The 17,920-nt window shown below is 43.0% G+C and overlaps 1 protein-coding gene across 3 annotated transcripts in view; it reads right to left on the bottom strand.

Annotated features, from left to right (window-relative positions):
- The window catches only part of tpk1 (thiamin pyrophosphokinase 1), a 31,307-nt gene that overhangs the window by 4,672 nt on the left and 8,715 nt on the right, over positions 1–17,920 (bottom strand). For all 3 annotated transcript variants that reach the window (XM_026937807.3, XM_026937805.3, XM_026937806.3), the window contains exons 4-8: positions 16,984–17,053; positions 13,193–13,265; positions 12,029–12,124; positions 9,138–9,284; positions 7,524–7,635 (exon numbers count right to left, since the gene is read on the bottom strand). In XM_026937807.3, coding sequence (XP_026793608.3) covers positions 7,524–7,635; positions 9,138–9,284; positions 12,029–12,124; positions 13,193–13,265; positions 16,984–17,053 — 498 coding nt within the window. The remainder of the gene's footprint in view (positions 1–7,523; positions 7,636–9,137; positions 9,285–12,028; positions 12,125–13,192; positions 13,266–16,983; positions 17,054–17,920) is intronic.

Genomic DNA, 17,920 nt, shown 5'->3' with positions numbered 1-17,920 from the left:
GATTGTTTTAAATGACCTCGGATGTGAACAAATTAGACACCCTAATTGACTTGCCAAAAGAAATGTATAGTAACATGAAATGTGTGGAATTAAAAAAAAAAAAACACTCAGAGAAAATGCTGGAAGGTGAAAGAAGGAGAGTTAGAGGTGAATTAGATAACAGGTCACTAACTGCAATACAACACTGATACACTGATATTCATCAGATATTCTGCACAGCATCAGTATATTATCAAGTGTCAATCAAAAGAGACACTAATGCAAGGTGACGGTATTCTGTGTTATGGGGCTAGGCGATAAGATGTTCAAACAGTGTCGCGCAGGCCCTGCTTGCCCGAGAGGACAATATATAGTATGAGAGGAGCCAAGTGCGGAGACGGATCAAAAGACTCCGCCAAAAATGCGGCTGCCTAAAGTGGGACACGAACCGAAGAGATTGTCAACCCCAAGCCGTAATGTTACCCACTGAGCTAATTCTATTTGTGAGTGTTGCAGTGCTTGTGAAACTGGATCGGGACACTCCGATCCAACGGCTGAACTCAAAGCGCCGCAGTGCGGCGGAAAAACACAACTCAAAACTGGCCCTCCTTCTGGCCGAATTAAAGGCACCAAATGAGACAAAATCTCTAACTTAAGATGGCTGAATCTTTATTTGGGAGTGAGGACTCTCAGTCTGTCCTCCTCTTTTAGTTTTGTGCCTACTTCCTCTTTAATCCTGAGCTCCCTTTTCTTTCTTTCCCTCAATAATTTCTCTCCCTTTCCTTTTCTTTCTAAACATAAATATTTTATTTTATTTCTTTTCTTCTCTTCTTTTTTACATATCAAAATCACCAATCAGAGTAGCGTGGCGCTGCTCTGTTACCTGGCACAGATCTATGTCCGCACGCGGAGTGAGGCAATCAGAGGGCTTATAAAGAGGCGCAGCCAGGTGCTGCACGTTTACGCTGATTACCTTCTTGAGATCGCCGCGCTATAAAAGCTTGTGCAGGTGGCTGCGGATCTGCCTGAGAAGGCACCTGCCACGTTACATTACCCCCCCCCCCCCTCTAGGAACGGCTCCTGACGTTCCCATACCAGCTGCCTGGTTCCTGCGGAATTCCCTGATGAGCTCCGGGTCCAGGATGTGCCGAGCTGGCACCCAGGAGCGTTCCTCTGGACCGTAACCTTCCCAGTCCACGAAGTACTGAGTGCCCCCCTGATGGCGGCGTGAGTCCAGGATACACCTCACAGTAAAGGCTGGGGCCCCATCAATAATACGAGGAGGAGGTGGGGATGGGTGGGTGGAAGTCACCAGGGGGCTGCACAGGAACGGTTTTAGATGTGAGACATGGAAGGTAGGGTTGATTCTCATAGTGCGGGGGAGTGCTAGGCGGTATGCCACCGGATTGATTCTCCTAAGGATCTTAAAAGGCCCAATATACCGTGGGGCCAATTTCTTGGACTCTAGTCGCAATGGAAGGTCTTTGGTCGCCAGCCACACCCGCTGTCCTGGACGAAAGGTTGGGCCCAGACGCCTTTTCAAACTGGCAGCACGGGTACTTCTCTGGGCAGCAGCTTGCAGGGATAATTTGGCTTTCTGCCAGATTCTGCAGCACCGGCACACCATGTGTTCCGCTGCGGGAACCCCCACCTCCTGTTCCTGAAACTAACTAACTGTAGCCCCCAAGAGACGGCAGAAGGCTTTCCAGAATCGGCTGGTAAACTGTGGTCCCCGGTCGGAGACCAAGTCAGTCGGAAAGCCATGGACCCGGACCACGTGTTGCAGTAGGAGCTTGGCCATCTCCTTTGCTGAAGGGACTCTGGGTAAGGGAATGAATTTACAGGCCTTTGAGAACCGATCCACGATGACCAGTGTAACTGCCATCCCCTGGGACAATGGCAGACCAGTAACGAAGTCCAGTGAAAGGTGGGACCATGGGCGAGAGGGTATGGGGAGGGGATGAGGCAAACCAGATGGGCGAGTATGTGGCTCCTTGTTCTGCGCACAGACCTGACAGGCAGCCACATAGGCCCGGACGTCCTTTTCCATATTGGGCCACCAGAAGCGCCGGCGCAAAAACTCCAGGGTTCTGGTGACCCCAGGGTGCCCTGCAAATGGAGATGTATGACCCCAAGACAGGGCCTGAGGCCGTATGGTCAATGGTACATACAGTTTTCCTGGGGGACCTCCACCCGGGTCCGGCTCCTGACAGAGCGCCGTGCGGATGGCTTCCTCCAGGCCCCAGTGCAAGGGAGCCACTATTCGGGGAGGGGAAATTACAGGCTCATGGCTGGGTTCCCGTGAGGGTATATCCCATTGCCTAGAGAGTGCATCCGGTTTAAGATTTTTGGACCCTGGCCTATAAGACAAGACAAAGTTAAAACGTGTAAAGAACAAGGACCACCTGGCTTGCCGAGGGTTCAGACGCTTGGCCTCCTGAATGTAGGCCAGATTCTTGTGGTCCGTCCAAATAAGGAACTGGTGCTTGGCACCCTCCAGCCAGTGCCTCCACTCCTGCAATGCCAGTTTTACAGCCAGGAGTTCATGGTTCCCAACATCATAATTCCTCTCTGACGGGGTTAGACGGTGGGAGAAGTATGCGCACGGATGTAATTTCTGGTCTGGCCCTGAACGCTGGGAGAGGATGGCACCCACTCTTATATCTGAGGCATCGACTTCCACTATGAACTGAGCCTCAGGATCAGGCATGTGCAGCACAGGGGCTGTCGTCAATTTCCTTTTCAGGGTTTCAAAGGCTTGCTGTGCCTCTCTATTCCACTTGAACCCAGCCTGGGTCTTCTTGGTCAGCACGCTAAGGGGGGAAGCCAGGGTGCTAAAGTCCCGAATAAAGCTTCGAAAAAACTTTGCGAACCCCAGGAAGCGTTGTACCAGCCAGACTGAGGTGGGTTGTGGCCACTGTGTGACTGCCTTTACCTTGTCTGGGTCCATACTAAGTCTCCCTTGGGACACAACAAAGCCCAAGAAGGAGATAGTGGTTACATGAAACTGGGACTTCTCTAGCTTGACATATAGATGGTTCTGGAGGAGGAGCTGAAGGATCCGGCGTACATGTTCCTCCAGCGAGCTACTAAAAATCAAAATGTCGTCTAGATAGACGAAGGCGTAATGGTTCAGGGCCTCCCGGAGGGCCTCATTAATGAACCGCTGCAAGACCGCGGGGGCGTTCATCAGGCCAAAGGGCATCACCAAATACTCAATACTTAGTGCCCAGATGGCGTGATGAACGCGGTCTTCCACTCATCCCCTGCCCTGATGCGGATCAGATTGTAGGCGCTTCGTAGATCCAGTTTTGAGAAAACTTTCGCCTTCTGCAAGGACTCAAATGCAGAATTCATCAACGGCAGTGGGTACCTATCCTTCTGCGTCACGGCATTAAGGCCGCAGTAATCAATGCAAGGCCGCAGTTCCCCTTCTTTTTTCTTGACAAAAAAGAACCCCGCCCCTGCAGGGGAGGTGGATGGGCGGATAAACCCCAAGGACAGGGCTTCTTTAATATAGTCCTCCATGGCTTGGTGTTCTGGGGGTGACAAGGAGAATAACCTGCCCCTAGGTGGAGCAGCTCCTGGGAGTAGGTTGATCGCACAATCAAAGGACCTATGGGGTGGCAGTGTCTGGGCCTTTTGTTTGGAGAAGACCTCCTGGAGGTCCCAATAATCTTGGGGCACGTGGGATAAATCGACTGGCTCCACAGTAGTTGGAGGTAGAGTGTGTGTTCCTTTGAGGCAGCTCTGGGAACACCTAGAGCCCCAAACAGAAATGGACCTGGTAGACCAGTCAATGCGGGGGTTATGTGCTTGAAGCCAAGGGAACCCGAGCACTAGGAGCAACTCAGGTACCCGAGTCACATAGAAGGTCAGTCGTTCTGTGTGGTGGCCTAACTGTAGAGTGACCGGTGATGTTTGGGTGGTTATGGGTCCCGAGCCTAATGGCCGCCCGTCAAGTGCAAAGACGGGTATGGGATGGGGAAGTGGGTCTACTGGGAGCCCTAGTCTCTTGACTAGAGTCTCATCCATGAAATTGCCAGCCGCCCCTGAGTCAACAAAGGCCTGCAGACTGGTTTCCTTCTCCCCAGTCAATGACAACGGGAATGAAGAGGCCAGACGAGTGAGGAACAGTGTCTGGGGCCATCACAGGTCCCTCTTCCTGGGATGGCCCTGGCCTTTTGGCATCAGGCGGGGACAACGTGAACACCAGTGACCCATCTGCCCACAATACAAACACCTATACTCACTTCTACGAGCTTCCCTCTCGTGAGGAGGCAAGCCAGCGGCGCCCAATTGCATAGGCTCTACCGAAGAGTCGTCAGACTCGGGCCCACGGGAGAGGCCTATGGAAGCCTGTCTGTACTTTTTAGCCAGCATGTTCCCTGTGGCTGAACGGCGTTCCCTGCGTCGTTCACGGAGGCGGTTATCAATTCTGATTGACAAATCATATAATGCTTCTAGATCATCAGGAGGGTCATGAGTAGTCAGTTCATCCTTTAACTCCTCAGAGAGGCCTTGCACATATACAGCTAGGAGAGCTTGGGTATTCCAACCTGAGCTCGCCGCGAGAGTCCTGAACTCCATGGCATAATCAGCCATTGAGCGGCTACCTTGACGGAGCTGCAGAAGGGATGATGTCATGCCTCCCCTCGTGAGTGGATGGTCAAAGGTGCTCCTTAGTGCTGACACAAATGAATCCAGAGTGGGGTGGTCAGCTAATCTATTCTGCCACACTGCTGTGGCCCATGCTAGCGCTCTTCCAGTTAAGAGAGAAATCATAAAGGCGATCTTCGCCCTTTCAGATGGGAACTGGGAGGGCTGCATTTCGAACACCAGTGAGCACTGCATTATAAAAGAATTACATTTCCCTGCATATCCAGCATAGGGCTGGGGAGCGGGCAACCTTGTCTCAGCAGGGGTAGAGGGAGACTGAGTCATGGGCTGGGGTTGGGGTTGGGAGGTCGACCCACGGGTCGATTCTTGATCTGTATCCACTGGGGAAGTGGGTTGGGGCTGCAACATGGACTGAATCTGTGCAACCCGCACAGACACACCCCGAATTTCTGAAAACAGTGCCGGCAGAGCTTGCTCATGCTTCCCCAGAGCAGTGGCCTGACCGGCCACAATCTCCGCTATCCGTCCTAAATCCCCTGGTTCCGGTGTTGGTGCGGACATACTGTTATGGGGCTAGGCGATAAGATGTTCAAAAAGTGTCGCGCAGGCCCTGCTTGCCCGAGAGGACAATATATAGTATTCGAGGAGCCAAGTGCGGAGACGGATCAAAAGACTCCGCCAAAAATGCGGCTGCCTAAAGCGGGACACGAACCGAAGAGATTGTCAACCCCAAGCCGTAACGTTACCCACTGAGCTAATTCTATTTGTGAGTGTTGCAGTGCTTGTGAAACTGGATCGGGACGCTCCGATCCAAAGGCTGAACTCAAAGCGCCGCAGCGCGGCGGAAAAACACAACTCAAAATCACCGATCAGAGTAGCGTGGCGCTGCTCTGTTAACTGGCACAGATCTATGTCCACACGCGGAGTGAGGCAATCAGAGGGCTTATAAAGAGGCGCAGCCAGGTGCTGCACGTTTACGCTGATTACCTTCTTGAGATCGCCGCGCTATAAAAGCCTGTGCAGGTGGCCGCGGATCTGCCTGAGAAGGCACCTGCCACGTTACATTCTGTCCATGTTTTAAGGGTTCTACTCACTTTTTGCAACTTTGTCTTTTCTGCATTTCAATTTTATCTAATATTTTCATTTCAGTATAAAGGTAAAATAAATATCCACCACACTGTGTTGCTAAATGAAAGACTCAGATGCTAAATTCATTTTGCTTGCCTTGGGTTTATGTGTGAGGCGAATCATTTTCAATGTGCGGTACTGACTCCAAAGATTTGGCGTCGACTTAGTTTTCAACGCCTGGAATCAGTGTATCAGTGCCTCTTTTTGGGATTGGCTTCAATGTGAACTGAAAGCCGGATGGCGACTTGATGACTTGACATGAGTTGTGTTTTGAATTGAGAACACATTCGTCTCATAGCCTAATCATTTAAGAACACGTCTAACAAACTACCAACGGTTTGGTCAAAGTATCACAGCTTTGGACTAAGGGCCTAAACTGTTTCTCTTTTTATTTCCCTCTGACGTTTTGGTCAAAGTCTTATTAGACATTCTGTGTTCTCCTTGTCAAAAATTCCCTTTAGTAACAGCCTTTAATATTTGGCCTTGACGTCTCACAGAAATAAAACAGCAAGTCGTCCCATTCCTGCTTCTGTTAGAGAAAATGAGAGGCCAAATTGTTAAATCGCCAGACGCCATAGTGAAAATTTACTAAACGACTTCTTAATGCACCACCTACAACCTCTATGTGGCTTTCGCTTTCATTGCCATCTCACACACAATGAGCTTTTCAGCAGTTACACAATTCAAACTTCTGACAGGAACCTTGACCAGCACAGCTTAAGTGTTCTCTCTGTATTACTCAGAAATGAATCTGCAACATCTGAAGGTGAAGTGGCTGCTGCTGCGGATGCCTTTATCTTTACACCTGACAACAGAACGCAGACTTGTTATGTTATAAATGGCTCTACAAAGTTCAAATCAAAGTATAATGTGCGTTTAGGCCTTGTGTCCGCTGCAAAATTAAAAAAAGTGCTATCTAAAAGCTTAGAAAGAATGTTTCATTGATGCAAAGAGAAAGCAAGGGGAATTTGTTCTGTCTCTTCACTTTAAAGCCCCTTTCACGCAGTTCTGTCTTAGTAGCACTAATTTTTGGAAAGTGCTATAATTATAATGGTTTCTACTTTTCCCAGGACTGACAGGTTTCCACTTTTCCCAGGACTGCATTTGATCTGTTGGTTTTAAAACAGATTTCAGCACTCAGACTTCCAGGTCTTTCATGTTAGGCATAAATTGCATATAATTATTAGATCTACATTTAAATGATTAAACAAGAAATCAAATTTGATCTGTTTTTAACCTTAAAGATCAAGTAAAATTTGGCTGCCTTGAGCACAAACTATGAATTGCCTCAAAGTAACCAAAGCACAGATCACTTATTGTTGATGACTTTTGCTGTGTGGGATTTTGTAAGTGGATCAGAGGATGTTGATTTGCCTCCTGCACATGGTTGAGTCACAGGACCAACCTCCACAATATTTTTATGAAAGCATTTGGCGAGATTATTCTAGGTTAACAGAGGATCAAAAGCAGAAGCCTGAATTAGGGGTGTCAACATTAGTGTCAGAGTAGTATTGTCAAAATTCAGTGCTAAGCAATGCACATGGATTGCATAAAGACTCATACCCACCATGTAGGCTTTTTCAGAATTCTGTAAATGTGATTTCAATCATTATGTTTTGTATACTGTGTAATAATAGGAGTTACTTTTAATAAGTAAAAATACTTTTTAAAAATTAAATAAAAATCTTTAAAAATGAAAGATTAATCAATAAAATGTTAGTGTTAGTGTTGGCAAATTGTGGTCTAAGAGGAATAAAATATGTGTGTGTGTGTGTGTGTTTGTATAAAATACTCACCCAAGTTCCATTTGAGCCCCGAGGTGCTGGTGACGCAGGAGCCACCCACTGGGATCAAACCGCACCACTCACCCTCCAAACCTGTGTTCACATACAGCTGGTGCTTCCTGCCCTGAGAGAGAAAAACACACACACACACACAAACACACACCCCAGTGAGGAAAATCTCTACTGCTTCAGCTATAATTTAACCATCTGTGGTCCTGTAGGTCCAGAGTCCAGCACAATTTAATGCTCAGACACACACCCGATTCAGCTCATCGGGTGGAGAAGGAAAAACACACACACACACACACCAAACTATGCTGTGGTTCAGCTCTTCACAGCGCTAATCCCACATTCAAGCTACAACACATGGTTAAGTTTAGCTAAATTAAATTCTGAATAATAATTAATTTATTACATTTATAATCTGTGCCACAGGATCACACATTATTTTAACTGATATAATTATTTAATGCCAAACATCAAGTTAAGGCAATAGAATATATACACCATATAATCACCAATAATTCTTCCACTACAGCAAATTTGTTAAAAGTGATACCTTTTAACTTTGTGTCTGTCTAGAAGAAGCGTTCATCAATGTGCGATTTAATCAGCAATGCAGTGTTGCTGACCTGAACACTCCTGCTGTTTAACACAACCCAAAGTGCTGTTGTTCTTAGAATAACATTAAAGTTCAGCAGTGTGCTGATTCCAATTAGCAGAAAAGCTAAATGTGCACACGATCACACGCACACAAAGACCCTGAGAAACTATCAAGATATCCTATGGTTTAACTCTAATTACCACCTTTTATACAAGACCTAAACTACAAAGATGATTCATCCTTGTCTGTGAACTGATGAAGAAGTACGTTTGATGATAAAAGTATGTGAAAAGTGGAAAAGAACAAGAAAAATGAAGCACGCTAGTACAAATAAATAAATACCTACAGGCAATTTGAAGTTAGTTTTTAATTTGGTGTCAATACATTTTTGAATTGCAACAAGAAACTACTAATCAGGATGAAAATATTCCGGTACAAAATGTTATCACTGGCTCATATATTTCATAGTTGATTCGTATCAATATAATAATATGATAGTATCTCAAAAAAAAAAAAAACACACACACAAAAAAAAACAGTTCTCGAGATATTCTCGTTTTAATTTTTATTGCTTATCACTTCTTGGAAAACGATTCCATTTTATCTTGTACTATTGTACTATTCATCCAATTAAATGCTCTCTAGAACGTATATGTCCCGCCCACAGGGGTGTGTCTAGATCTACAGTAGCAGCTTGATAGTAGCTAACATGGTGTGTCTTCTCGCTTAATATTCCCTCTTCCAGCTACCCTCTGAGGATAGGGGTTGAGGTAAAAATGGTAGGAGTTTATGCAAGTTGCTGAAGTTGAATTCATGCAAGTTATGTTCAATGCCGTAATGTCGCTACCTCAGGCTGATCGAGAATGCAATTCAGACTTCATACACCGTCAAGATTGGATGACTTCTGGTGATGACTCTGGCGGCAGTGAGAAATCCTCCACAGCTGAAAAAGTGCTCTTGCTAAACTCCACTTTAGCCAGATCACTAAGCTACAAGTATGTTACAAAGATGGAAGTGATTACCTCTCGGAGCAGACAGGCCAGAGAGGAATCCTGGATGACCACCACTGGGATCTCTGACATCTTCTGTATGTGAAAAAGTGTCTCCACTGTAGCCATGATCTGATCAAATCGCCCTCCTAAGCCTCCTAGCGTGACAATGGTGTCCACCTGCCAAAAAAGAAGAACCAATGGGTCATTAATGGATGCTTTCTTGTTAATCCAGTAGTCCTGTCCTGTAGGGCATGAAGCACTGATGCCCTTTTCATTCTAAAGCTCTGTGTGTATGTGTGATTGTGAGGTGAGGAGAGGAAAATGATCAACTTGGCAGAAGCACTGTGATTATTTCATCCAAGCCGACCCTTGTGACTGATGCTCTTGTGTTCCAATCTCTCTAAAAGCTCACCCCCAGAGCGAACTATTATGAGAACCTGACACATAAATTGTACGCATTACAGTGGTGGGGTAATTACATTGACATTTAGGGAAATGACTCCAAATCTGAATTACAAATTGTGATGTGAGGCCTCTGGGTTTCGCTGCGACTGATTTTCTTTCTGACCTTCTTCAATGACTGCAACAAATTCAACCTGAGCATGAAAGCTGAAGAAGCTTCTAAATACAACAATGCTATACTTTAATAAAAAGAAATTTAGCCACATTTTGCACAATGATGGAGTGGAGGGGGAGCTTCAGAAATAGTTGAGTTTTCCTGTTTGCCTGGTTCCTAGCTAAATATCAACAGCAAAGTTGTCACCTCATGAACTTGACCTCATGTGGGTAGTCTATAAAAGTTCCCTGCTACTGCTGGCTTATCCTCTGGCCATTCTTGTAAGTATGTAAGTGGCCTTCCACTGTACTTCCTTTTATTTCTGGCCACTCTGAAACCACCCTTCCTTCCAAACTAATAGCTATGTAACACAAAAAGGTTCAAAACATCCCGATGGCACACCTGGCCAGACAACGGGCAGCACTCGAATAGTGCCATATGATACTTTACTGAGAATGAAAATCACTCAAAATGTTAAGCCTTGATACTATACTGGTCAGAATTGCTCAACATTCTGATACAGCTCTCTACTGAGGGTGAGAATTACTCAAGGTGCTGATAATGTACTCTTTTCTGGATTAGAATTGTTCGATTCTTAATACCGTATTCCACTGAACTTGAGGATTACTTGAACACACCACAGAGCATATGGGTTGCAATGAAGGAACATTCAGTCTAAGTAATTTGCCAAAGGTAGACAGTGACCTCCACACTCCTCTGATTGCTTCTCAGGAGGTGGGCATAGTACAACAGCTAAAAAGAAGAGACAGTAAAGACTAGACTCCCGGCTCCCAGCAACAGATGGCAGTCGAATCAATGGGATTCAAACCTTCAATCTCCCAATCATTTAACAAAAAAAGATGCCTCTGGACCTGCGTTCAAGTATGCTTCCTTTACCCAGTGGGCTAAACTGTCTCTAAACAGCAGGTCAATCTAAGGTCCTCCCCAAAGCACACAAATAACTGGTCAGCTACCTGCCAGCTGCTGGTCACTTCCATGTAACCCTTGAGAGCCCTAGTTGGCTGGTCTGGACACATTCTCCTCTGCAACAGGAGATAAGTTTGTAGATTTACTGAGATTTCTATCTATGTGCTATCGATATGTTTGGTATGAATGCTGGGTTTGGCCACAGCATGACATATTTGAACTCTGATGTCCATGTATTGCCTGCAAATCTCTGACTTGTCTGGCCTTAGTGATGGTTCCTAAGGCAGGCTGCCCAAACTCCTTTGCACTAAATCTAGATCCCACTGTGGGTAAATTTGCATGAAGATCGGAGATGTTCTGCACCATTAAGAACTAGTTTATGTGCTCCCAGTGGCAAACAGTCAATCTTTCCCCACTGCACAGAAAGGGTCTATGCCCAGTGGTTTGCACATAGTAAAAAACTTTCCATTTCCATTCTCTTGAAATTAATAATAAGGCAATAAGGCAAAGCACCAACTCACCTGTCCTCGCACTGCAAAAACGTAAATGAACACTGTTGCATCTGACTATTACAAAGCCTACTTCTATCAGTGTTAAGTACAAGCCTTCTTACAGAAAGCTTAAACGTTTTTGTCTTTGTTGAATACCAATACCTTTTGAAAAATCCATTTATTATTATGCCTAATTAGCCTATTTGTGTGTGCGTCAGACAACATACAAAGGCCTTTTAAATTAGTTGTTTTAACAATCCTCCTAAAAGCATGCCAAGAAACTCTAACCAGATGAGGAGGGAACTGAGAAATATAGACATACGAAAAAACAGCAGTAATAAGAAGACACAAAATGAAAATATGTATTTGTTTTGGGCCTCACACTCTCTCACACAGCAGGTCAAAAAATCTTGTAAGGCTAGAAGAAGGAAAGAGAAAAAAAACAGGGAAAGTTACACAAGTGTGTGTGTATGTATGTTTTAGGTCTGATACACTGGGGAAACACCACAGTGAGAGTGTGATGGTCAGCAGGATGACGTCCTTTAGATAAGCTGTCAAAGTCAGAGCCACACACACACACAGGCACACACACACATATTGACAGCATGAGCAGGATGTGAATTCACGTTACTGTTAATCTGACAGCACAGACACACAGAGATATGAGGAAAGCAGTGGTGCAAACACACCCTCTATCTCTCCATGTATGAAAATGCTGTCATGTTTATTTCATGTTGCTGAAGTATTTCATGTTCTCGAGCTCTCTGATGTTCTGCAGGATGGAAGGCCATATTAGAGAGTGAATGATGCACCCTGGCTCTATGCCTTTTTTCCCCAGTATACACTAGGGATGAAAATGAACCTGCTTCTGCAGCCTGGTGAGATTTTCAAAGTGTGTGTAGAGGGCTGAGGATGGCGAAGCTCAGCTAGATGAGAGGGAGACATACCTGCACTTGTCTCTTCTTGATCTCCTCCAGCATGAGGACCAAGCACTTAGTGAAGTCTGTCAGGTCCTGATCAGCGGTTTCAATCAGCCTGCACTTCTGAGACACCGCGGATTCAAGGAAAAGAGAGAAAGAGAGGGAAAAAATCAGTTTAAACCAACTTCTTAAAGAAACCTGAATATCCTTGAGGATAGTTATGTGTAACAAATCATTAATTAAATCAAAATTAATTAAAATCAGTTCAGTCTGAAAGTCTCTTTCTGGTTGCTGGTGTTTATATCAGAACAACCAAAGTACAAATCGTGATCAGTGTGGTTTTATGCTCTGTGTATAAATTACGTCTCTCGTTTCAGGCTCTTCTACATTGTCAGGAAGGACTGCGGGGAACATCGAGTGTCACCGTTCTCTGTTCTGCTTGAATAGATGCGTCTACAGGCACCGATCCAGGTGACTGCTCAATCGTAGCAGGGTTTACAAAACCTTGCTTCTGACATTCAGGAGAGGAGAGCCTTTGCACGCCCATTATTCTAACAAATGATTTAAGCAGTGTGCCAGTGGCAAAGGTGCCATGTTTCCTTGGAACTGAACTGCACTTGTTTTTAATTCCCACAATAAAACTGTATGAGTGTGAGGTTCGGCAGTGAATAAAATGTCAGCCTTCACTGTGAAAGCTAAATTTCTAATCAGTGCAGTGGGACCAGAACAGGATAAAAATAAACAGTGCATCCAGTACATTTATGTAATTAATACATCAGAGAAATTATATCAAAGAACGCAGCGTATTCAGTAAAATTATAGAATGAATTGAAATTACATATTACAAATTACATATTATAAATTATTTCAAAGAAATTAATTTCATAAAACAGTGCAATTTTAAATTTAAATAAAAGAAAACAATGCATTCAGTAAAATTATAGAATTTATAGAAATTACTTCAAAGAAATTGCATCAAACGAAAACAGTGCATCCATTAGAATTATACCACAAACAGTTCATTCATTAGAATTATATAATAGCTATTACATCAAAGACAATTCAGTACAATTATAAAATTAATATAAGTTATACCAATGAAGAATGAATGATAAATGTATTTGAAAGTGTGTGTGAAACAGAGAGAGAGAGAGAGACAGAGAGATGAACAGGGCACGAAAAGAAAAATACCTTTTCTGAGTAGAAATTTTTGACCTCAGGCGTAATTGAATCAAAATCGCCGCTTATATAATCTGGGAGAAAACTGACAGAGAGAGAGACAGAGAGACAGAGAGAGAGGTGGGGGAAAGACAAGAGAAGACTTTTTAAAAACATAAACTTTAGACCATCATCCTTTATATTTTTGATCTGAAAGGAAGTTATGACATTACAAAGACCATGCAGGTCCTGGCAATCACCTAGACTCAGACACAAGCAATTTTATAACAGCAGCGCTGATCGAGATCGAATTGAGAATGAGTCACAGGAGTACTGATTCAATTCTGTGAGATTTTATACCTGATACACACTGATACATACAAATATTTACTCATTATGGGTCGGATTTGATCTTAAATGCATGTTTGGAGATCTTAGAGAAAAATCTTTTCAGTATGCAGAGAATGTGTTTTTACCTAGCCTAAAATCCAATATGTTCTAATAACAGACTGATTTATTTTAAATAAGTAAACTCTATTTCATCTTGTAATTCACTCTGATTTCCCTCTGGGTCCCTGCGACTGATCCAGAATGGTATTGTTAGATAGATGTAAAAAGCGCCGCCTCTGTGTATCGCCCTTGAGAATCCATAAATAAGCTCCAGCCCAAAAAAGTCAGCAGCCACTTTAAAGTGGAGTCAATAGAGACCTTTCTTCCTGACATCTCCCTTACACATGAAACATTTTGGCGACAAAACTCCAATTGGAACCCGAACATGCCTTTCTCCCATTCAAATTAAAGTGTCACTTAAAGTGATAAGAGTAATGGGAAAACTCGGACCGCTGTAAATAAGCTCAATTTTGACTGGCACAGCCCAAATTACGATTACAGAATGCAGCCAGTGCGAGAGTTTGGGACTGAAATCAGCTCAAGACCAAAACACCTGTCGTGTCTCATGCACTTTGGTACAGCACAAAGAGAGAAAATTAGAGACTTCAGCTTGGTCATTGTTTTTTCCTACACACACATGGAACGAGCTGAAGGACACAGACTATCCACAAAACTACTTTCAAGCTACACTTAAATTGTCATGTAAAGCTTATTTGTTTTGACTTTAAATGGGCTAGTTAAAAGAAATTCTTTGTAAAAAACTGCAAAACATTAGTTATACCTTATCCAGGAGACAAAAACTAATTTAATTTTGCTTGAATTTTGGGGAAAACAGGTCTAGTCCTGTTCCTACTCCACGTTCGACACAACAGTAGGCAAATTAGTAGCCCGGGTACCTGATAAGCTTGGGACAATTGACAATAGTTTCAGGAGTCTTCTTCTGCGATAGCTGTCAAGTCAGATGATCTAAGTGTGTCTGTGTTAATGCACATAACTAGCTATTTTATTTTACTAGCTTATGCTAGCTACCAACACCGCTAAGCTGCCAATGTTTAAGCAAGGCCCTTAACCCTCTCTGCTCCAGGGGCGCTGTATCATGGCTGACCTCGCACACTGACCCCAGTTTCCTAACAAGCTGGGATATGCAAAAGACAAGAATTTCATTGTACTGTCATGTATACGTGACAAATAAAGCCTTCTTCTTCTTCAAACTCCTAAAAGCAAACTCCAACCAAATACAAATCACGTTCAGTTATGGACAAGCTCCTAATCTGAACATCTGGCTCAGTTATGGACAAGCTCTTAATCTGAACATCTGGCTCAGAGAATTTGAATCATTATATTAGATCAATAATGCTTTGTTTATTCCTCGGGGTTGAACATCAATCAGCTTGCACACAGAAGGATACACAACAAAAGCACTGCATTTTATAATTTAATGTAATTTACGCATTGTGCAGGATTTCAGTTCCAGCTTCCCTGTTCAGTTAATCAACCTAAAAAGAGCTCAAACCTCTGTACTTACAAAAGGAATCCGGAGACACTAGAGATACAAACGCAGATTCTTTTATCAGTCCTACTGTTATCAGCCTGCAGTAATACAATGTTCACAGCTCCTGCTCCAGTTAAATTCATTCGTCTAAAGCTAATCAAACAATGAAAGGTCACTGAGTTAATTACATTCACAGATACTAACAGGTCCCAGTTCAGTCCACGACCTGCACTGTTAAAGAAACTCCATCCTACAGGCGTAACTTTCACGTAACATCTGAATAGCGAATAAGTCTGTTCTGAATACATATGTGTGCAATTCTGGAATGAAATCCTCATTAAACACGCATAACTCAACTCTTGATATGGTTCTAATCACTACAGCTGCCCTTAACATGACAGGACGAGGTTACCATGTCCTGAGAAATGCTGTTAAAACTTTCTGATGAACAAAACAAATCAACAAGAGCAAAAATGACGAGTGAGTAGCCTGATTTACAATTACAATCAGCCCTGCAGTGAGCGTTCAAGAGACCTGCCTGATCTCTCCCGTCTTTGATTACGCTTTCCTTGAGAAAGGGCAATTTAGCCAGGGGTCTTTTTTTTTTTTTTTTTTTTTTAAAGAACCCCTTCTTCTTTCAACCAGCACATCCCAACTCACAGGAGGTTTTGTTTACTCTTCAGCCCAATACAATCACATCAAACTCGATCGCAGTCTGACGAGTTCCCCTTGACAGCGGTGACTGCATACATTAAATATGAAGAGAAGAGACGACGGCACAGTTATGACAGCTCCCAGGAACTTCTACTGATGACAGAGGCATCACTTTGACAGGTACAAGTGATTTGATGGATGGTGGAGGACCACACAGTGAAAAACTTTTTTTAACATCCATTGAGACATCTTTATTAACAAACCAAATGCTAATCTGTTTAACAGATCGTTAAGTCCCTCATGGTGTTTTAGTTGTCTTTAATGCTGTCTTATGTTCTCTAATTCAAGAACATGTACAAAACAGACAATTTTTTAAAAGTATTAAAATATGTTAAGTGACATGACCTCTTTAGCTTGTGGCAAGTTTGTCATGTTTTGCGCCGATTTGCAGATTTCGTAGATCAAAAGATCAAATGTCAATCTGCAAAATGAACCTTCATGGTTATAATTCATGGTTGGCTGTCACGTCCACCATGAACAATTCCTCCCCAGACCACCAGAGTGCACACTCACTCACTTTTTGAATCTCTTCTTCTGTTGTCTGCTCCATTTCCTTTCCTGATTTTGCACACCTGTTTTGCATTTCCCTATTAGTCACCCTGTTTAAGTTCTGTGTTTTCCCTCTTTGTTTGTTGGTCCATTATGCTGATGTCTGTGTCTGTGTTGGCTTGCATGTTAGATTTCGGTTACTGTTTGCACTGTGAATAGCTTTCGTTTTCTAGTTTGCCTGGCCTGGCCTGGCCTTGCCTTGCGTTAGCCTAGCCCTTTGTTTTTTTAGTTTTTGATTCTTTCCCAGTCCTAGTTTGTGCCTCAGTTGTATTCTTTTGTTAAAGAATTTCTGCAAATTTATGTTCTCGATAATATTGCATTTTTGAAAAAGTATAGGCATTTCTGGCAAAACTACTATTCAAAATTAATACAATTTATATAAGCTCCTTGGGTATATTAGAATGAGTGCATTAATATAAACTTGTGATTTGTTTCGATTTGTAAAGATGGTTAATCGTCACCTTCTGACCAGTCAGAATTGAGAATTCAAGAGCTGTGATATAAAAAATACACAATACTCAGAAATGCCTATGGACTCATCCCTTTTTAGAGAGCTGAGATTTTGGCTTGTTTCTGATCAAATGAAGGGACAAATAAAAGATAAGTGGTACCAATTTAAAGGGTGTCTGTGAGAGCATGAAAAGTTAAGAAGGAGAAAAAGTGAAGTAGCTGTTCTTACCTTTCCTTTTGGTCCTCTGTCAGTCGGTAAAGATGGTTGGCCCCGCCGTCTGCACATGCTCGGATCACAGCTGGAACAACACACATACCATAAAGCTTCATTCCAGCAGCTTTTTGGTGATTTCCCTGCCTGATGTTTAAAGACATCTCAGGTGTGCACAAACCATAAATCCACTAGCTAGTACTAACTGGGTTTTGGTTGCTCAGAAACGTAACAGAGGCTAAACAATGGTAGTGAAGAAAGTATGGTGAGCTAGTTACCTAGTTAAGTGCATTAATACAGACACAACCAAGTACATCAATTCTTGTGCAATCATTATTCTTTTCTAAGTTACCATTGTATTCCAGATTCTGAAAAGGTCTTCTGAGCCCACTTGTCTGTGGGGCTACTACAAAAAAAAAAAAAAAAAAAAAAACTTATTTTCTACTGTAATTTCATTTCATCAAGAAAGCATACTATATGCAGGATTTCCAGATAGATACATTAAGGGTCTTCTTGTGCTCCACACAGAGGCACTAATTATTATTGTGAATTAAGTTCAGTTCATAGCGTCTTCGTCACACTTATAGACGTATTGTAGGTCCTGTCTCCTTTCAGTTCAAGGTAGACTTATATTCAGAAAGTCAGAGAAGGTAAAAACAAGCTAATGAAATTTGGATAAGGGTTAGAATGGGTAGAAGCAAATCTCAGTTCTGACACACAACCAATCTTCCAATATCACACATTTATAAGGATTACAGATGGAGCTCTGGATTTTTTTTTTTATTTAGAAAATATTGTGATAACTTATGACCTGTTCCCACCACACATCATCTCTTATCATGTTTACTATTAAAGATCATTTAATAGCTTCACAATGTTGGGTGATCATTTAATCTCATGTGGAATCTCTTTTTATTTCAACACATGAAGTTTAGGTTTAAAGGAGAAGTCAGTG

Source organism: Pangasianodon hypophthalmus, chromosome 22 (genome assembly GCF_027358585.1).
Source record: "Pangasianodon hypophthalmus isolate fPanHyp1 chromosome 22, fPanHyp1.pri, whole genome shotgun sequence".
In the NCBI taxonomy this organism is placed as follows: Eukaryota; Metazoa; Chordata; class Actinopteri; order Siluriformes; family Pangasiidae; genus Pangasianodon; species Pangasianodon hypophthalmus.
This window is presented reverse-complemented; position numbering and strand designations above follow the sequence as displayed.